Source organism: Lethenteron reissneri, chromosome 63 (assembly GCF_015708825.2).
Source record: "Lethenteron reissneri isolate LAM-NWPU_2019-01 chromosome 63, ASM1570882v1, whole genome shotgun sequence".
Lineage (NCBI taxonomy): Eukaryota > Metazoa > Chordata > Hyperoartia > Petromyzontiformes > Petromyzontidae > Lethenteron > Lethenteron reissneri.
Genome location: NC_083841.1, coordinates 7679218 through 7701122, shown reverse-complemented (window position 1 = coordinate 7701122; position 21905 = coordinate 7679218). Strand labels below are relative to the sequence as shown.

General features: G+C 48.0%; 2 protein-coding genes across 5 annotated transcripts; one reads left to right on the top strand and one right to left on the bottom strand.

Moving 5' to 3' along the window:
- Nucleotides 1–1195: 1195 nt before the first annotated feature.
- DPH7 (diphthamide biosynthesis 7) lies at nucleotides 1196–13974 on the bottom strand. 4 transcript variants are annotated; one of them, XM_061577010.1, is made up of 10 exons: nucleotides 13915–13974; nucleotides 11623–11826; nucleotides 9621–9742; nucleotides 9279–9366; nucleotides 8781–8875; nucleotides 8060–8208; nucleotides 7378–7447; nucleotides 6980–7045; nucleotides 4325–4500; nucleotides 1196–3469 (listed from the first exon to the last, which is right to left on the bottom strand). In XM_061577010.1, exons 2-10 carry the CDS (start codon nucleotides 11815–11817, stop codon nucleotides 3015–3017), a joined length of 1416 nt encoding a protein of 471 aa, XP_061432994.1. In that variant the 5' UTR covers nucleotides 11818–11826; nucleotides 13915–13974; the 3' UTR covers nucleotides 1196–3014. The 4 variants fall into 4 exon arrangements, with proteins under 4 accessions (XP_061432994.1, XP_061432995.1, XP_061432996.1 ...); XM_061577011.1 differs by lacking the exon at nucleotides 13915–13974 and adding an exon at nucleotides 13680–13898; XM_061577012.1 differs by lacking the exon at nucleotides 13915–13974 and adding an exon at nucleotides 13077–13262.
- Nucleotides 13520–21893, top strand: MPG (N-methylpurine DNA glycosylase). Its single transcript, XM_061577013.1, is given in 5 exon segments — nucleotides 13520–13573; nucleotides 15131–15347; nucleotides 18955–19162; nucleotides 20808–20902; nucleotides 20904–21893. Coding segments are annotated over 4 exon segments (840 nt in total). The 5' UTR covers nucleotides 13520–13573; nucleotides 15131–15137; the 3' UTR covers nucleotides 21231–21893.
- The last annotated feature ends 12 nt before the right edge of the window (nucleotides 21894–21905 follow it).

Genomic DNA, 21905 nt, shown 5'->3' with positions numbered 1-21905 from the left:
TGCTTGCTTGCTTACGACCGTGTAAATCTTTCGGTCGTTTTTTAACCCACTTCCCATGATCCAACCGAGTTGACATTTTCCACACAGACTCGTTGTGCGTGACAATTAATGTTCGTGAAAATTTTTTTACCAAAATTTTACACTTTATAGGACAAAAATATTATATTTAATTACCAATTGCTTAATGGTGGCAGACAATCATCTGACCCATAGGTGGCAGCCATCTCAAGCCAGAGGACGAGAGGACTCTAGCCGCCACGCATATAAAGGATTGAGTGAAAAACTTTGTTTTTACGGGTTTACTTATTACCCTACCCTTTACCTTACCACAATACAATCACTCTACCCTACCTTTTACCCTTTCGCAGGTAAGGTAAAAGGTAAAAAGCAACGAGCCTACCTTTACCCTACCTTTTACCCTTACCCCATCCAAATTACCCAATTACAGGGTAATTACTAGGGAACTACTACACGTGAACAAGGTTTATAACGGTAAATGCTGGGTAGAGCGCTTTATTCATATAGAATACACTCAATGATTCTAATTTTACATGCTTGTCGTTGTTGTTGTCATTGTTGTTGTCGTCGTATCCTCAAATCTTGTAACTAAATTTCTACCCACTTCCCAATGTGGTATCGACTGCAAACTTGGTATACTTATGTCATACTGATGACAACACTATATTCTATCATAAAATCCTTTTTTAGATGTTATGTTTCGGCTTGGGTCTAATTGTCCACGGTCAACTGACGTTGGCTGTAAATCACCACGGCCTCTTACGTTGTGGCGAGCTTCAGGGCCGCTTCCTGGAGTCGTAGAGTTCTGTCATTACTCGTACATTTCATAAAAGCATGTTTTTAAGAAAGTTTGTTTTAATATTACTTATTAAATGGAGGCCACGGACTGCGCCACGGAGCTTCTAGCGGTAAACAAGGCACCGTATTTACCGGGTAATACTTCGCGCTAACTTTACCCTACCAGGTAATTCTTCCGAGCTACCTTTACCCTGTACCCTTTACCTTACCCCTTGGCATGTCGACATCTTTACCGTTACCCTTTTACCCGGTAAAAAGGGTAAATTACCTTACCTTGCCGAGGCCTAGCTGGAACGTACGTCACTACTGTAAGATAAAACATAAACACATACTGTATATACAAATTATGAAATGCACAAAGTACGCCAGTAAACTTTTTTTTATTCAACGAGTTTTTGACAAAAAATATAGCTTTGAACATTTCATTGCTCAACGTTTTGCGATTCATAGTGCAAATAGGCAGCTGCAATGGAAATTCGATCGCTGTGTTAAAAGCCCTACCCGTCACATTTAATAGTATGGTATGGATAGTGCACGTACAAATGCGCGCGTCGTTCCTACAGCGATACAGGGCGATCCATGTTATTACAGGTAGTCCACAAATATTACGTCGGAGAAAGCATCGCCAAAACATTTTACTTTCAAAGCCTCTGCACATTCTCCCACCAATCTCAATTACATACTGTATTCACCGGATTATAAGAGGCACATTGTCCACCACCTCACCCACACCCCCCGTATTTTAAACAAAAAGTTGGGTATGCGTCTTATAGTCTGGATAATAGATCTGGAAGACGTGTTTTAATCCAACTTTTTCAAAATTGTTTTACAGGTGGTTCTCCGCAGGGACATACGACCACCCAGATGAACCATCTCTTCCCACTTTAAAGCAGCGCATTCATCACCTTCCGGAAGACGGTGCTCTTATTGTTATCATGCTCGTTTACGCAGAAAAGCCTCGCCGAGTCTCATGACTCTTTTGAGGAGGGTCCTGCCAAGGGTTTCACATTTGGGAGTGATTATTTACGTGCGTAATCCCGAATAAGTAACATGCGTCAAATTTCTTACATTTGGCAACAATTTGGACCACGATGCCAGCACACAATGGCCTACTCCAGCAAATTGACGTCACGGGGATCTTTGACATCCACGGTGACACAGGCAGCGCGGAGTAATTGAGTTTTTACATCCGCAGTAATAACCAGGGCGGCCGCTGGATTAGAACCGACAAAATCTGCAACAATCGGCCAACGCGTTTCCGCTGGGCCAGCAAGTCACCACCCCAGTGTTCCAAGAGGTCTATGTTCAAAGGCCGCTCACATTGCGAGGGTTAAGTGGTCATTAAAGATTCTACGTCATTATTACATGTCTTGGACCCACTACACATGTAACAATGGGGCATTATGAAACTACTCAAGTCGCATCCAAGACATTTACTAAATGGTAAGGCACACTCATAGTAAAGGGTTTCTGTACAGGATGAGATGAGAAGCTTTCTGTTCTTTACTCGGTGGAAAGTCACTCATTCTCCTCCACTACAGCCAGACTGGAACGCCCTTCCCCCAGCCACCCATGCTGTCATCTCCCTGCCCCTGTTCAAGACCTATCCTCTTCTCCCTATGACATAGACTCACAGAGACCGACATACCCACATAGGGACCCAGAAACTCAGAGACCTAGGACTGCCTCGTTCTCTCCCATAGACTATATATACACATATAAACAGAGACCTATGACCGACTCCCTCTGGATGGGACATGAGGTCTGCATCAGTAAAGCTACCAAACTGCTGGGAGGCTGAACCAGGACAGTTATGTCCCCCACCCCACCCTTTTCTAATGGCACACTTGAGACAAGCCAGCACGAGACCGTCACAGTACGGGTGGGTTTTCCACCGGCTGTTTGCCGAGCCGAGCCGGAAACTAATCCGTACTACGCTGGCCTCACAAGACGTCTCATTCTAGCTCAGGACCAAGCAGGGCCAGGCCAGGAGCATGGCGAATAAAGCGCTCGTTGTGAGGACACTGCATTGCCGCGCAATCTACACGTCTCAACTCATTCATTGAATGCAACATCAATGGCACGGCTCAGCTTGCTTTTGCAGTGGAAAAACAGCCTGGCTCCTTCTGAGCTGTGCTGGACTAGCTCGGTTGTGCAGTAGAAAAGGGGTACATAGGGCAAGGGGAAACTTGGGGTCACTAGACCTCACAGCTCCACACGTGCAGAGCGTGGTCATAGAATGAGCAAGTGGCCACAAGATGGAATTTATTACCACCGCCAGCATCATCGCCATCACTGATACCACAACCACCACCATCATCGTCGTCATCATCATCATCGAGGATGTCAATGAAGCCAGTTGAGGACTCGAAGCGAATGGTAAGGTTGCCCTTGGATTTGGATCTATGAGGGGCAGCATTTGAAGATGTATTGACCAAAGATTGAGCGGCCGTTGAAGATGTATCCCCCAATGAGGGCGTAGCATTGGAGGAGGTGGAGCTAGAGGTTATGTTCACCAATGAGGAGGCACCGGCAGTGAAGGGGGTGGGGGCTGGTTGGATCAACGACCAATCAGCTCCATAGGCGAGTGATCCGTGATGCTCGTAGGAGCACAGGACCCGTAACAACGGCGACGAAGAGCCGCCACCCCTGCCTACAGACACACAGACAAAGATCACCCATATAGCATTAACAGGCTGTTTGGGGCAAGTGGTGTTCGCGAGTAGCACCTATGAAGTCTGGCATGGCACACCTATGGGTAATGTGGCTAGCACTATGCCCGACCACCTTTATCTCCCCAGTGGAAGTGTTTACACAATGCGCCAGGTACTCATTTTAGGCTGTGTCGACCTAGGGCAGGCCCAGGACTGTTTCAGACATTGGCCATGGCAGGGAATCAAATGGAAGTCGCCGGGTTTGTAGCGCAGAGTGGTAATAACCACTGCGCCACCCCTTCATGTAACCTCAGAGATTTCTGGAGCAAGTGCAGTTAGCGAGCACCCAATAATGTCGGCACGGCACATGAGAGGTGGGGCAGCTAACAGACAAATTGCACGTTGTAACGCAGTGCACAATACATAGCTATGCATGAATCCTCCTGACGTGTTTCGGATACTTTATGTTAACCCTTTCCTGTTCTGAGACAGGGTGGGGGTCCCGTTCACCGCTGAATCTCGGAACGCACAAGCGGTTCAGTGTTAATTTTGTTTAGAGAGGCGTAGCGCCGTTCTATTAAAAATACATTGTTACTCACCACAAAGAACCATAACAACACGACCACCGCACTCTACGATAGCTGGCGCCATACTGTGCCACACGCCCTCCCACGTGGCCTTGTGGGAGCCTCGGTACTGACAAAGTTAATTTATTTTAGCTTTTCTTCGGACTTCGTTTCAATGGGTATAGACGTACATCATCGGAATGGGATTGGAAGAAAAACTGACAGCGTACACGTACGTCATCGGAACGGAAAAGGGTTAACTAGGTCTGCTCAGATGCAAATCCTCACCGTGCTGCGGGGGTGTACAGTGCAGCACGCGGAACCCCCCATGCATACAGGCGGAGAGTAGCAGGCCTGGGGTGCTGGGGTGCCACTTGAGACGCCACACCCCGCCCCCTGTCGCCAAGGAAACTAGAGGCCTAGTCACGTGACGCGGATCCCACAGCCGCACCTGCTCGTCGTAGCTGGGGGAGAGGGGGGAGCAGTGCGGCAACAAGGACCCGAGGTTGAACACGGCCGATGATGAAACTCTGCTGCTCCACGTCCTTGCTCTATTGCAATCATCATCAGCCGTGGTCAATCCACTGTTGGATGAAGGCACCCCTCCCCCAAGCCACTGCCATCTCTCACAATCTATGATGTAACAATCCACCCGGCCGTGGATGGACTGCAATTGATAGTCCATAATACAGGTTTTTTGGGTTAGTATAGAATTGAAGCTTTCGCGACTGCAGAAATTACTATACTCATTGGTTTTTTCAGTAAAGTTACGTATGTAGAAATAAAATAAAACTAAATTAAATTAAATTAAAATAAATCACGACGTTTCGAACGCAACACAAGCGATCATCATCAGGGGGAAATGGGGTAAAACACATAGCGAGGGAACACACAGGGGGACATCACGCACATAGCACATAGAGAACGGTAAACTGCACGGAGGCAAATACAACAAGAAGATGGGAAACGAGAACTCAACAAACCTTAGAAATATAATGCAGTGATGCCACGTACATTATTTTTCACCGTCACTTTCTGTAAAGAAATGTCATATTTGAAGCGACTTTGCGTAATAAATTATTTAATTCAGCTCGACCTTCCTCTGCGTTAGTGTAAACATCCACCCACTCATGAATATTAATGAGGGGGGAGTGGGCCTCATGTGGAGTGACGTCACGCGGGGGGGGGGGGGGCCTCATGTGGAGTGACGTCACGCACGGGACACACACACATTATTGGCTCATTATATTAGTAAATGATGCTCGTTTACCTGGGATATCTTACCTATAAACGTCATTTTTTGTCTGTCTGTGTGTTCGCACATTTGCGAAGGATTTGGCTCTCAAACGGTGGGGTTTACGTAAACAAATTAGCCAGGTACCACGCCGCAAGCCCCGCGGTGGGCGAGTGCTATTCCTTTTTCACGTCCCTCAACTTTAAATTAGTTAAATTAGCGATTTAGTGTGATGCCTATTAATTTATTTTTAACACACGCTCGACCATACCAACTGACACGCCTTCGGTGGGGGGGACGGCCTCTACCAAGTGACACGCGTTCAGTGGGGGTGAGGGGGAAATTTTCTTTCGCGTTAAAAATGCTACACAAAAACACAAAACGCTCAGGTAAATTCTTCACAGTGTGATGTCCTCCCCCCACCCCGATGCGTGCAGTTACTACCATACAGTCGGTAGATGCTACCACTATAGGCCGTACATATTACTGCAGAGTGGGCGGGGGGATCGTGGCTGGGGGGAGGGGGGTGAGGGGTAGCAGCCCAGCCCCAGCCTGCCAAGGTGCCACCTTGGTCGGCTGGTCCATCGAGGCGAGGCCGGGGGCTCTGCACGGCACTAGGCCTCACCACGGCAATATTAAGTAAATTTTTCATGCTTCTTTCGCTAAACTCACGTTGAAAGAAACCTCTTCATTAAATAATCACCTTGCAAATATTACATTAAATATTTTTGTTTGTGCTGACAACTAATATTTCTAAATTTACTTGCTGAATATTAATCTAATTATTATTGCGTCTGAGTCCATGTGTGTGTCTGCGTCGATGTGTGTGTGCAAGTCTGTGTGTGTGTGGGTCGATGTGTGTGTGTGAGTCAATGTGTGTGTGTAAGTCCATGTGTGTGTGTGTGTAAGTCGATGTGTGCAAGTCGCTGTGTGTGTGTGTGCGCAAGTCAATGTGTGTGTGGGTCTATGTATGTGTGTGTGTAAGCCCATGTGTTTGTGTGTGTGAGTCCATATGTGCATAAGTCGATGTGTGTGTGTAAGTCAATGTGTGTGTGTGTAAGTCCAAGTGTGTGTGTCAGTCCATGTGTGTGTGTCAGTCTATGTGTGTCTATGTCAATATGTCTGCGTGTCAGTCGATATGTGTGTGTGGCGCTATGTGCGTGTGTGAGTCGATGTGTGTTTGTGTGTCTATGTGTGTCAGTCGATGTGAGTTGATGTGTGGTGTGTAAGTCTATGTGTATGTATCTAAAGTCGATGTCTGTGTGTGCGAGTCGATGTGTGTGTGTCTTTTTCGCCTGCGCAACGCCGGGTACTTCCCGCTAGTGCTCACTAATTGTTGTACTTTTTCAGCAGGGTCCTTGCCAAGTTTTTGCAGCAGGGGGCGATGTTGCTATGCAAAATACCATTTGAGTAATTTGAGTTTTTTTTTTTCAGCATTGTATTAACGTTTTCTATCGGTGGAAACTGTAGAACTCGGAGAACACCCATGCAAAACAGGAGAACATATCAATTCCACACACTCTCATTCACCCTCTCACACTGCAAATCAGGGGGAGAACACAAACTCCATGCCCCGAGGTGGGAATCAAACCAAGGCCCTTCTTGCTACGAGACAAAAGTGCTGTTACCTCTCCACCACCCTGTCACCCCAATGAGTATACACCTATGTGTCTGTACGTGCGAATATTGCAGTGTAAATGAGTACACACCTTCCCGTCGCCAATACATTATCCCAGTGTGGGTTGCTCTGAATGCAGCAAACCCCAGCATCATGTCTGTGGAACACACAGAAATAGAGACAAAGATCCCCATATCGCGTTAACAGACTGTTGGGGACAAGTTCTGTTAGCGAGTAGCGCCTATATAGGTTGGTACAGCACATGAGGGGGTGCATCGCAAGCACTACGCACGGATGACTTTGTCTCCCTCATGCCGATGTTTACACATCTCACCAAGTACTCATTTGAGGCCGAGTCTGCCCAGGACCGGTTCAGATATTGGCGACTGATGTTGGGTTCAGATGATCACGACTCATTAACAGCCCTGAGCCAGTGGTATAAATTCCATGTTTCCATGACAAGGATTAGTCTGTTCAAAGATAGCTTACCTCTGGCAAAATATGGGTGTCTTACAGTCTGTCCGTGTGTCCCAACCACAGAATCTGCTGTCATCTCCACCTGCACAGTTACAATGAGAACACACACAGCTATTAGCAATGACATGCCTGCTGGCAGTTTGGTCTAGAGTGTACAGAGATGAAACTGATCCTGGGACCCGATCTTTAAATGTGGAGACCCGGTCTCCTGGAGCAGAATCTCAAGACCCTGAGACCCGGTCTCCTGGAGCCGAGTCTCAAGACCCCGAGACCCGGTCTCCTGGAGCCGTGTCTCAAGACCCTGAGACCCGGTCTCCTGGAGCCGAGTGTCAAGACCTTGAGACCCGGTCTCCTGGAGCCGAGTCTCAAGACACTGAGACCCGGTCTCCTGGAGCTGAGTCTCAAGACCCCGAGACCCGGTCTCCTGGAGCCGAGTCTCAAGACTCTGAGACCCGGTCTCCTGGAGCCGAGTCTCAAGACCCGGTCTCCTGGAGCCGAGTCTCAAGACCCTGAGACCCGGTCTCCTCGAGCCGAGTCTGAAGACCCTGAGACCCGGTCTCCTGGAGCCGAGTCTCAAGACTCTGAGACCCGGTCTCCTGGAGCCGAGTCTCAAGACACTGGACCTGGACTCCTGGAGTCGAGTCTCAGGGTCAAGTTACCTTTGACCTGATTTGTGCGATTGCTGCTCTCTCACCAGAGTAAACGATGTTTGGGTTCCAGGTGTTGAAGGCAGAGACCCAGGCCTCAAACTCGTGGCCCTTCCACTGGGAGAGGAGTTTCAGTGATGTGGAGTCGTCCAGGTGGAGCAGGGAGAGAGAGCCAAGCGAGTCGCTTACACAGAGACTGAAACACATGCACCACCATCACCCACATCACCATCATGGCCCATCCACACCAGCATTACCCCCATGGCCACCACCACCATTACCCTACCACCAAAGACAAATTTCCCCCATATAGCCTTAACAGACTGTTGGGGCAAGTGCTGTCTGTGAGTAGCACCTATGAAGATCGGCAAGGCACATGAGGGAGTGGGTGGCCAGCACCGTGCGCAACCGCCTTTGTCTCCCTCGTGGCGATGTTAACACACTGCACAAGGTACTCATTTGAGATCGAGTCGACGTAGCAGAGGCCCATGATCGGTTCAGATAGCCGTCACTGGTATTAACCGTGATTGGGAATCGAACCCGGGTCGCCGGGTATGCAGCGCAGCACGCTAAATCGCTGCACTACTGCTCCCCCACCCCCGTCACCACCACCATCAACCCCACCATCACCACGACCACCATCACCACGACCACCATCACCACGACCAACACCCCCACGACCAACACCCCCACCATCACCACGACCACCACATGCACCATTACCACCCCCATCACACCCACCATTACCACGACCACCACCCCCATCACCTGTGTGACTCAGTGCTGTTGTAGTCGAGGGACAGGGCGAGCCGATTGTCTCCAATGCTTAGCGCTGTGCCCGGCTGCAGGTGAACGCCCTGAGGCTACTGACCCGATGGACACACACACACACATGACACATTACTGGGTAACACCGAGATTGTGTGTTAATGTGCGGCTGTCTACCAAAGATACTTGAAATTCCTAATCAGCCCTCAGTAAAGAAACGCTCTTCTTAAATAGCGTGCACCTGTGAAGGCCGGCATAGCACACAAGGGGGAGTGTGGCCAGCTCGACGCCGCCTTTGTCTCCCCCGGTGCCAATGTTTACACACCGCACCAGGTACTCATTTAAAGCTGCGTCGACGTAGGGGAGGCCCGGGACCAGTTCGGATATTTGCCAGCGATGCTGGCCGCGAGGGGGAATCAAACTCCCTTCGCCGGGTTCGTAGTGCAGTGCTATAACCACTTCACACAAACACAGAATAATGTGCCCAGAGACACACACCTCTGCGGTCTGGAGATGATGAAGTCGTATTTCCCCACGTGCATCTGCTGTGCAGAGAGTGGGGGCTCCGGCTATGGGTTTATGGCACCTGCAGTCAAGAACATTGCATTAACAAAGTACCAATCTCAATGGAAGTCGGTTTGCATTCAAACTGATGGGTTCCACACCCCATTAAAACCAATGAGTCTCATTACCCATTCAATCCAATAGGACTTATTACCCATTTTATCTCACTCAAAACCTATTTAATTCAATGGCAATACTTCCCCATTAAACCCAATGATACTCATTCCCAATGCAATCCGAAGGGACTCGGACCACACTCAATCCAATGGGACTCACCACTTCATATCCAGGATAGCGGCTGTGTCCTGTCGATGTAGCTCCACTATGCCTCCTTTCTTCTCGTCCACCTGATACAGCAACACTCTCCCCACCCTCTGTACGGGTGCTTCTGATGTACCCTGTGGTTGTCACAGCAATGCACAGCTTAGGACTTGGCAACAGCACCGGGCAGTAGTGGCGGCTACGCGTGCCTGTAATCCAGCACTGTGGAGGTGAGGGTTGCTGGATCACGCAAACATTGTGAGACTCCCTTACTGTGGGCTTGTCAGGGGAGGTGGTAAAGCAAAATCAGAATCAGAATCTTAATTTAGACTGGAGATATCCAATGAGCTTTGAAGATCTTTCTCACAGATGTCCAGTAGTGGCGGGTCAGCAAGTTACAACTCTCAACTAAACAATTTTTTATTTTACCAGGGAAGGCCCACTGAGCTGTACAGCTATTTTTCACAAGCGACCTGGCCAACAAGTGATAGCCCAACCAAGTGGCTTATGACGTGGAAATTTATATCAACCAAATATTCTAAAAGCATTTTTCTAAATGTGGATGGAAAAATCGGAGGACCTGGAGAAAAATCCACGCGACCACTGGGAGAAACACTGAGAACATGGGCTAAATCTCCAGGTCTGCGTCTCTCTCGGGCGGTTCACAATGGCCGTGTTGGTAATGCTGAAACAGCAATGGTGACACCATTCGTTCAAGGTTCAGGCCCCTGGGTTTGAGTCCCCCTCTCTATCTCTCTCTCAGGGGGGTTCATAAACGGCTGTGCCAGACACCCTGAGCTAGTAACACAAAATCCTGGGTTTGAGCCCCGATGAGTCTGGGTGTCTCCCCACTGTCTCAGTAGATTCAGAATCAGAATATTTATTTATACTGCAGAGAAATCCGATGAGTTATAAAGCTCTTTTTTTACAGATCTCCAGTTGTGAGCACGGGTAAGAACGTTAGATCAACAAACAATTACAAAAACACGACAGGAGTGCAAAGTACAAGAAATATAAAAAAATCACCCAAACACAAATACAACTCGAAACCATCCCCATCCTACCAGACAAACCCACTGAGGCATTAAATTGTTTTTAAGATGCAACCTGGCCACAAATGACAGCTCAACAAAGTGGCCCATAATTTTGTCATTTATAGCAGAAAAATAATCTAAGTAATCTCAATGCATGGTTCTAAATGTGGAGGGAAAAACCGGAGGACCCAGAGAAAAAAAATCCACGCGACCACGGGGAGAGACACACGCGGAGAGACACACACAAACTCCAAATATACAGCAGGCGTCAGGGTCATTATTGAACCCACGACCTCCTGTATACCAAGCGAGGTAGTTAACATCTCCTAGCCACCATGACGATTATGACAGAGAGAGACACGCAAACTCCAAATATACAGGCATCAGAGTCGGGATCAAACCTACGACCTCCTGCATACCAGGCAAGGAAGTTAACATCTCGCTACCGTGGCACCCCTATAGTTACAACAATACAAAAAAAAACAATACAGCTCCAAAATAAGAAAAGGTAAATAAGTCACTAAAATAAATGAATATAAAATATATGAGAACAGCTTGCTCAAGTACATAAATTCCTGAGAATAGGTTTTCCCCTATTTTCTGGCAACAGATGTTAAAACACCAAACTGAAACCTTTTACAAGGAATCATGTCTGCATTAACCACAATACAAGTGGTCAGAATGCAAACAAAAAACATACTCTGATAATATATGCATTGTCTTTGAAACTGATTGGTCCACACCAGATACAGCTTTCTTTTGAGCCTAGTCCCAAACAGTGTTAGACCAGAGGACGCCAAAAGGCGTAGAGCACAAAGACAAGGTCCCATGATGTAGCTGCTCACCCCGAGCTCTCATTACTCTGACACTGCTTGTCTTTTAAAACGCATAACTCCAGTGGCTTCCTAATATAGGGAGAAAGAGCGTTCAGATGGCCACAGAAGCGCATCTGAAAGCGTGCGAGGGGGCGACCGTCTGCTTGCCTCTTCTGTGGGTTTGGAGATCTGGTAGGTGCCGCAAGCAAGCAGGGTTTCATGCCCAGGCAACGGGCACCACTCCACAGAGTCGGCGCTCAGCTCCGTGTCGACAACGTGCAGCGAATGGCACCGGTGGTGCCGTTTCGACCCCAGCGTCTCCTCCCCGTAACTCCCCACTCCGACAGCGCACTCCTCACTCATGGCTCAGACCTGAAGAACAATACGAATGTGGCGCAGCTACGGTGTGGGTTTATAATGGGTCCATCGTATAAACGTACTCTGCATTATAACACGAACTCTTTCCCTTGAAAGTACGCACTATTACTGCAGTAATACAAGGTGATCCATGTATATCTATCCCACCACAATAACTAGGAGAAATCATAGAGAAAACAACGTTTTATTTGAAATACTCTACACATCTCCCATCAATCCCAATGACACCTATTAGATGTGTTGTTTTTTCTGGACTATAAGATGCACCCCCTTCCCCCACCCCTCCCCTGTATCTGAAAGCAAAGTTGAGTGAGCATCTTATAATGGGCATTGTCTCTTCCAGAAGACATTCTTTAATCTAGCTGTTTGGATTGATCTGATATAAGCCAGTTTTCCATATGGACACATGACCCAGAGGGACAGCAGACACCATCAGATGCTCAGAATCATCTTCCAGAAGAAATCATTGCACAATTAGTGCGTTTCGAGTAATGTTGTTCTATTTTTTAACCAAGGCACCTACATAAATTAACATTCTCCGATCGGGTAACTCGTACAATAATTCCATGAGCAAATCAGTTGAATCCCCTGGCTCTCCATGTACTCCAGATTATAAAACACGATTGTTTTCAAAATAGTCCAAAAAGTTTGGGCAGTCGTCTTATCGTCTGGGAAAAATGATTTTGTATTCTGCTGCACTGCCCTCTGCTCAAAAATACAGCCCTTTGTCACTCCACTGCTGACCAAACTCAACTTAACTTTATTCTTGGTTCTTTCGGTAAAGTCACGTAGAAGAGAAATAATAAAATAATAAAATTTTAACATAACAAAATTCTTACGTTTCGGCCACAACGCAAGCAGCCGTCTTCAGGTGAAGAACAGGGCTGTCCGAAAGACAGCGTCCTAATGTCTTTCGGACAGCCCAGTTCTTCACCTGAGGACGGCTGCTTGCGTTGTGGCCGAAACGTCGTGAGAATTTTATTATTTTAATATGGTATATTTTATTATTTTATTATGGTATATTTTATTATTTCCCTTCTACGTGACTTAACCGAAATAACCAAGAATATCAATCCCTGCATTCACGAAAGCTTTAAATCGAAATTCCACTTAACAATTTTTTTTATCAGGTGAGCTGGTCATCACAAATAGCTCAACGAAGTGGGCTTATCATATGGAAATGTGTAGCAGCCAAATGTCCGAAACGCACGTTTCTAAATGTGGAGGGTGAAAAACTAGAGGACCTGGAGAAGAATCCACCTGGAGATGGAGAGACATTGCAAACTCTGAATAAACAGCAGGCGTCAGGGTCGGAATCGAAACCATTTCCTCCTGGACAGCAGGCGAGAGAGATCTCGCCTTCACTGTGTTAGTCTCTACGAGTTAAAGATGAGAGGTCGTTTGGTTTCGTGCGGAGTGCATCCTGCAATGCAACCAGATGAGAGCCATTACGATCCATTATTACGATCGACGGAATTTATTTAAACACAATCGATAATTATTCCTTCATTCTTAGATTGATTTCTCTATTCTCAATACTCGGAAAAGTATAAACAAAGATCAATAGTGTTACAATGATAACTGTGCACGCGATAATTGAAGTTAATTGGTAAAACATTTACTTTTCCTGTAATCTTGAATCGTATATTAACATTATAAAATAAAAAAAACTACGGAATCGAAACAATCGATTCAGGACTGGGAATCGATTCAATACATTCGCCACTCCGGCGCGAGGCTTGTAAGTAATTAAACCAAACGCATCTGACGACTCCGGCACCATTAACATCAATTGCCCTTGTGAAAACTTCACGCACAGACAAGTCTTAGACGTTTAAGATAATTACATTTTTTTGTTGCTGTTCGTGAATTCTGGTAGGCCTCGAGTGGGCCTCGGCGCGGCCTAGGCAAGGGCCTAGGCCGCGCGAACTGAACGACTTGTGCAAAGTTTTCGTTCGCCGTCGCCAATTAAACGAACGAGCGCGCATCATCTGCGCCCACGGAATACAAAATTGCGCCGCGATTTTGTATATTAATGTACAAATACAATTCGTGATGGAAAACTTTGCATTTCTACCGAACCTGAAAGTCGGAGGGGGGTGACGGCCTCCCGGAAGTGGTTGTCGCAACCGGCTCGGAACCGGATGCCGTCGATTTAAAGGGAACCGATTCCTGCCCCATTGACTTGTATGGGAAGTCGGTCCCATTGGCTTGTATGGGAAGTCAGTCCCATTGGGTTGTATGGGAAGTCGGTCCCATTGGGTTGTATGGGAAGTCGGTCCCATTCGGTCCCATTGGGTTGTATGGGAAGTCGGTCCCATTCGGTCCCATTGGGTTGTATGGGAAGTCGGTCCCATTCGGTCCCATTGGGTTGTATGGGAAGTCGGTCCCATTGGCTTGTATGGGAAGTCAGTCCCATTGGGTTGTATGGGAAGTCGGTCCCATTGGGTTGTATGGGAAGTCGGTCCCATTCGGTCCCATTGGGTTGTATGGGAAGTCGGTCCCATTCGGTCCCATTGGGTTGTATGGGAAGTCGGTCCCATTCGGTCCCATTGGGTTGTATGGGAAGTCGGTCCCATTCGGTCCCATTGGGTTGTATGGGAAGTCGGTCCCATTCGGTCCCATTGGGTTGTATGGGAAGTCGGTCCCATTGGCTTGTATGGGAAGTCGGTCCCATTCGGTCCCATTGGGTTGTATGGGAAGTCGGTCCCATTCGGTCCCATTGGGTTGTATGGGAAGTCGGTCCCATTGGGTTGTATGGGAAGTCGGACCCATTCGGTCCCATTGGGTTGTATGGGAAGTCGGTCCCATTGGGTTGTATGGGAAGTCGGTCCCATTCGGTCCCATTGGGTTGTATGGGAAGTCAGTCCCATTGGGTTGTATGGGAAGTCGGTCCCATTCGGTCCCATTGGGTTGTATGGGAAGTCGGTCCCATTCGGTCCCATTGGGTTGTATGGGAAGTCGGTCCCATTCGGTCCCATTGGGTTGTATGGGAAGTCGGTCCCATTCGGTCCCATTGGGTTGTATGGGAAGTCGGTCCCATTCGGTCCCATTGGGTTGTATGGGAAGTCGGTCCCATTGGGTTGTATGGGAAGTCAGTCCCATTGGGTTGTATGGGAAGTCAGTCCAATTGGGTTGTATGGGCAGTCGGTCCCATTGGCTTGTATGGGAAGTCGGTCCCATTGGGTTGTATGGGAAGTCGGTCCCATTGGGTTGTATGGGTAGTCAGTCCCATTGGGTTGTATGGGCAGTCCCACTGTTTTGCAGCAGATACAAATATTTTATCTCCCTCCCCAAGGTTCACAATGGCCGACCAAGGAACGCCTGTGCCGTCGACCAATCGGAAGAGGCGACGTGGCAAGGAGCCGGAGCCTGCGCCTCCCATGGCCAGTCCCAACAGCAGCAGCAGCAGCAGCCATTTCTCACGGAGCCTACCCGCGTGCGGGGTGGAGCGACTGGGATTTCGTTTTTTCAACCAGCCTTGCGAGCAGCTCGCAAGGGCGATGCTGGGGCAGGTAAAGAGGCATAAGGGGCCGTCCATAAATGACGTCACACGATTTTGGACGATTTTTGACCCCCCCTCCGTCACACGGCGTCACAAAAAGTCAGACCCCCTTCAAATGACGTCACAAAGCTCTGCCCCCCCCCCAAAAATATAAAACTTGCTTCAAATCGCGTTAAACTATTGTCATTCTAGTGCGTCATTAATGTGCCGTTGCACTCTGAAGTTGTAGGAGAAAACATTTACTAAAAAGTTTATTTAATTAAGTAGAACGTGTTGTCTATATTTATTTAAAGTTGCGCATTTTGATGTGACGTCACATTTCTCAAACTCCCCCCCCCCTCGTCACACATCGTCACAAATGTCTGACCGGCTCCTAAGACGGGTTGAGCTACGTGGGGAACTAACCTGTAATTATATTGGTAGGGTCCCTTCCCAATGACCCCATGTGTGCCTGTGGGTGAAGGAACAGCCAAAGCAATGTCTCTCACGCCACTGCCGACACGAGGGGGTGCTAGACAGCCAGACTCATTCAGGCACTCTGATAGTGGGTGTGCGACAGCGTACTCTGGGGTGTGCCACGGTGGCTAGGAGATGTTAACTACCTCGCCTGGTATATAGGAGGTCGTGGGTTCGATCCCGACCCTGACGCCCATTGCATATTTGGAGTTTGCGTGTTTCTCTCATCATCATCACGGTTGCTAGGAGATGTTAACTACCTCGCCGAGTATCCAGGAGGTCGTGGGTTTGATCCCGACCTTGACGATGTCTGTATATTTCGAATTTGCGTGTCTCGTATCTCCCAGTGGTCGCGTGGATTTTTCTTCGGGTCCTCCGGTTTTTCCCTCCATATTTGGAAACATTGTCACGCTTTTAGAGTTGTGGCTATAAATGTCCACATGATGGTAAGCCACTTCGTTGAGCTATCATTTGTGGCCAGGTCGCTTCTGAAAAAGAGATACATAGCTCAGTGGACCTTACCTGGTAAAATAAAAATAGTTGAGTTTCTAGTACAGTCTTTAATCTATAATTATATTTGCTTTTTCGCAGAGCGGTTTACACGCGATAAGCGACTTAGATCTCATCTCGGCACGTTTGAAAGGTCACCCCCGAGTGGCAGTTGTCGCTGTGCAGCACAAGGCGACTTCAGCGCCTGGCCTGCAAACTGCCATTAGTCTGCCAGTAGGGGGTAAAGTTGCTTTTCGATTTAAAGCTTTCGTGACTGCAGGGATTCATCTTCTTGGTTCTTTCGGTAAAGTCACGTAGAAGGGAAGTAATAAAATAATAAAAATAAAACATAATAAAATAATTCTCACCTGAAGACGGCTGCTTGCGTTGTAGCCGAAACGTCGTGAGAATTATTTTATTTTATTATGTTTTATTTTTGTTATTGTATTACTTCCCTTCTACGTGACTTTACCGAAAGAACCAAGAAGAGTAAAGTTGCTGTTATGTGTTATTCCAATTGAGTAATTTGCGGGTAATTTTTCGACCATTGGAATGTTTTGTCAATACGAGCTACATTGGATGTGTTTTCAACTCTGGGAGGAAACCCGTGCAGAACAAGGGGAGAACATACACACAATACCACCTCACGAAGACAAAGATACCCCGTGTAGCCTTAACAGACTATTGGGACAAGTGCTGTTAGCAAGCAGCGCCTATGAAGACCGGTACGGCACACGAGGGAGTGGATGGCCAGCACCACGCCCGGCGCCTTTCCCTCATGGAGTGGAGATGTTTACACACCACACCAGATTCTGATTTTGAGACTGAGTCGACCTAGGGGAGGCCCAGGACCAGTTCAGATAATCGTCACCAGTGTTGACCATGAACGGTAATCGAACTCGGGTCACCGGGTTCATAGCACAGCCGCTATTCACACAAAGACATACAGACATATGCAATCGCTCACACACAAAGATACAAACTCCCAGAGGTGGGACAAAGTCATTGTTATGCAAGTCCAAGTCGAGTCTGAAGTCATCAAATTCATGACTCGAGTCTGACTCGAGTCCAAGTCACATGACTCGAGTCCACACCTCAGAGGTGGGACAAAGTCATTGTTATGCAAGTCCAAGTCGAGTCTGAAGTCATCAAATTCATGACTCGAGTCTGACTCGAGTCCAAGTCACATGACTCGAGTCCACACCTCAGAGGTGGGACAAAGTCATTGTTATGCAAGTCCAAGTCGAGTCTGAAGTCATCAAATTCATGACTCGAGTCTGACTCGAGTCCAAGTCACATGACTCGAGTCCACACCTCTGCAAACTCCACAAAGGAATCTAACCCAGGCTCTTCTCGCTGTGAGGCACGAGTGTGACCACTGTGCCGCATCGTAACAAAACAACTTAGCGGCCCATACTCCACCTTCTTGCCGTATGCGTGAAGAACATATAAACATTTCGATTTAAAGCTGTCGTGACTGCAGGGATTCATCTTCTTGGTTCTTTCGGTAAAGTCACGTAGAAGGGAAGTAATAAAATAATAAAAATAAAACATAATAAAACAATTCTCACGACGTTTCGGCTACAACGCAAGCAGCCGTCTTCAGGTGAAGAATGGGACACTACCAAGCTAGGAGCTTATATATACGCTGGGTTGGAGGTGCAACATATAAACATCCCATCAGCCACACAGACTTCTGGGAATGTATAATTTCGCCAGCATTGATTCAAGACGAGCAAAACTTCAGCAATCGATTCAGGAAACCAACCCAGATCCTTCTTGCTGTGCGGCACAAGTGTTCGCACTGCGCTGCCCTGCCGCCGATGTGTAAGCGCTACGTATGTTGAACTTATTTTGCACCGCACGTTGCCAACCGCGTTCATTGGAGGTGCGGAGGAAGGACAACACACTAGACACAAAAAGCAGTTCTAAAGAAGTGCAATCTCTCATTTACTTGATACAGCAGTCGTGGCTGTGACGGTACCTCCTGAAGACGGAAGCTTGTGTTGCCTCCGAAACGTCGTGATTTTTTTTTTTTTATTTTATTTTACTTTCTAATGTTTTTTTTTTACCTACGTGACTTTACCGAAAAAACCTAAGAATAATAATTCTAAAGAAGTGTTTAATCTAAGTGACTGATAGATGCATAGCTCGAGTGGCTTCCTAATATCGGAAGGAAGAGCGTTTCAGACGGTCGTAGGAGCGCATCTTAAAGGGCGCGATGCTGGTGACCGTTTTTGATGGATGGCTGAGCCAAAAGCCGCCGCCGCTGCACGAATGACTGGAATTCGCATCACGATTCGTGTCCGTTGATGAGATAAACTATTCAACTATTATTTTTATTTTACCAGGTAAGGCTCACTGAGCTATGTAGCCCGTTTTCGGAAGCAACCTTGACCACAAATGATTGCTCAACGAAGTGGCTTATCACGTGGAAATTTATAGCAGCCAAATACTCTAAACGCGTGTTTTTAAGATGGAGGGAAAAACTGGAGGATCCGGGGAAAAATCCGCACGACCACATGCAAACCCACGACCTCCTGTATACCAGGCGAGGTAGTTAACATCTCAATGAGCAAACGTATCACGGTTCATCTGTGGCTGAGCATTTTGTGCGCGCGCGTATCGACCGCGACCCTGTACCCCCCCCCCCCACCCCTGCACTTCGCCAGATCCTGGTTCGCCGCGTGCCCGGAGTGGAGGGGGCCCTGCGGGGGCGCGTGGTAGAGAGCGAGGCGTACCCGGGGGGTCTGGACGAAGCGTCGCACTCGCGCCACGGCCGCCGCACGCCCAGGAACGTGGCGATGTTCATGCCCCCCGGCACGCTCTACGTGTACCGCATCTACGGGCTGCACTGCTGCCTCAACGTCTCGAGCCGCGGTGAGTTGTGAACATTCTCACTCCCCTCCTAATGCCCCTGCTGGACATCTGGCTGGCGCAAACAATTTCCCAAGCTCTGAGGTCCTATATTTGTATACAGTTGGGTCTCAGGGTCCTGAGACTCGACACTGGGTGAAGAGCCGGCCCAGGACACGCTGGTGGGACGATGTCGATCGACTGGCCTGGGAACGCCTGGGAATTCCCCAGGAAAAGCTCGAGTCTGTGTATAGTAATGTAGTGTATAGTCGTGTATAATAGTATATGGTGTAGTGTCTAGTAGTATAGTTTATAGTGTAGTAGTGTATAGTAGTATATCGTGTAGAAGTGTATAGTAATGTAGTGTATAGTGTAGAAGTGTATAGTAATGTAGTGTATAGTCGTGTATACTAGTATAGTATATGGTGTAGTGTCTAGTAGTATAGTTTATAGTGTAGTAGTGTATAGTAATATATCGTGTAGAAGTGTATAGTAATGTAGTGTATAGTCGTGTATACTAGTATAGTATATGGTGTAGTGTCTAGTAGTATAGTTTATAGTGTAGTAGTGTATAGTAATATATCGTGTAGAAGTGTATAGTAATGTAGTGTATAGTGTAGAAGTGTATAGTAATGTAGTGTATAGTCGTGTATACTAGTATAGTATATGGTGTAGTGTCTAGTAGTATAGTTTATAGTGTAGTAGTGTATAGTAGTATATGGTGTAGAAGTGTATAGTAATGTAGTGTATAGTGTAGTAATGTATAGTAATGTAGTGCATAGTCGTGTATACTAGTATAGTATATGGTGTAGTGTCTAGTAGTATAGTTTATAGTGTAGTAGTGTATAGTAGTATATGGTGTAGAAGTGTATAGTAATGTAGTGTATAGTGTAGTGTATAGTAATGTAGTGCTGGAGTCTGTCGCCAGGGAATGGGAGGTCTGGACAGCCACTACTCAACACGATGCCGCCACGACCCTCACCAGGACAAGCGGACTGAGAAACGAACGAACAGTTGATCATCGATTATCCGGCGTGATCTAACCCCAAAACCTTTATTTACTACTATAATGAGCCAAGAATGTCTGTGTATCCCGCGTGTCACGTCATTCCACGTCGGCCAGCCCCCCTCATTAATAATGATGAACAGGTGACGTCCTTCACATGGACCCTCCCCTCATTAGTAGGCATGAGCAGGTGACATCACTCCACATGGAGCACCCCCCCCCCCACCTCATTAATAATAATTAGCGGGTGACGTCACTCCACATGGGGGGGCAAGGCGCCTCTTCCCTCCTACTCAGCGTCAACTTACAACCCTCACTACAAAGGCAGAACCCTCACGTTACGCGATCTCCGTAACGCTATTGACACATGGAAGTAAAAAGGACGTCATGATGAACAAGGGATTATAACCTTTAAATGAAATAAGTCTGTGTCACCGCGGCATTACAAATTGCACATAAATGGATGGAATGAATATCACGTCGCGGTCTGCTTTTGGCTTTCAAGTTTCAAATTTAAAATTTACTGCAATACACCCGTCCTTGGACGGGAAAAAGGTTAATTATGAATAATATTGGTTAAATATAAAGAGACAATTAGACATAGATCTGCCATTCACCCCGCCCCCACACCTCATCTCTTTCTCCCTCTCCCCTCGTGCACAGGAGAGGGCTCAGCCGTTCTTCTCCGTGCTCTGCAGCCACTGGAGGGAGTAGCGACCATGCGTTTGCTCCGCCAGAAGCCGCAACAGGCCAACACTAAATGTGGCCGTGGCCATGTTGCCAGATAGAAAGCTCTGCAATGGCCCCGGCAAGCTGTGCCAAGCCCTGTCCATCAGCTGTGCCCTCGACCGCACGGACGCCGCCTCGGAGGACTCGGAGCTGTGGTTCGAGAGGGGTGAGGGCGACGTGGGGGAGGAATCGACGGTGGCGGCGAGGAGAGTGGGGATCACCTCGGCCGGAGAGTGGGCCGAGAGACCGTGGCGGTTTTACATCCGTGGCAATGAATGTGTGAGCGTGGTCGACAAGACAGCTGAGCAGTTGGCACTGAGGGTGACCCAAAAACAGGATACCGGAGATCAGGGTTAGGGGAGAGATTTGTTTTGAGACTCAGCTCCAGGAGACCGGGTCTCAGGGTCTTGAGACTCGGCTCCAGGACACCAGGCATCAGGATCTTGAAACTCGGCTCCAGGAGACCGGGTCTCAGGGTCTTGAGACGTGGCACCAGGAGACCAGGTCTCAAGGTCTTGAGTCTCGGCTCCAGGAGACTGGGTCTCAGCGTCTTGAAACTCGGCTCCAGGAGACCGGGTCTCAGGGTCTTGAGACTCGGCACCAGGAGACCGGGTCTCAGGGTCTTGAGACTCGGCTCCAGGAGACCGGGTCTCAGGGTCTTGAGACTTGGCACCAGGAGACCGGGTCTCAGCGTCTTGAAACTCGGCTCCAGGAGACCGGGTCTCAGGGTCTTGAGACTTGGCACCAGGAGACCGGGTCTAAGGGTCTTGAGACTCGGCTCCAGGAGACCGGGTCTCAGGGTCTTGAGACGTGGCACCAGGAGACCGGGTCTCAGGGTCTTGAGACTTGGCACCAGGAGACCGGGTCTAAGGGTCTTGAGACTCGGCTCCAGGAGACCGGGTCTCAGCGTCTTGAAACTCGGCTCCAGGAGACCGGGTCTCAGGGTCTTGAGACTTGGCTCCGGGGTTTAATGCAATCATACTCCAGCATATACTTTATTGAACTTAAATGCTGTTTTATTGCATCTCAATA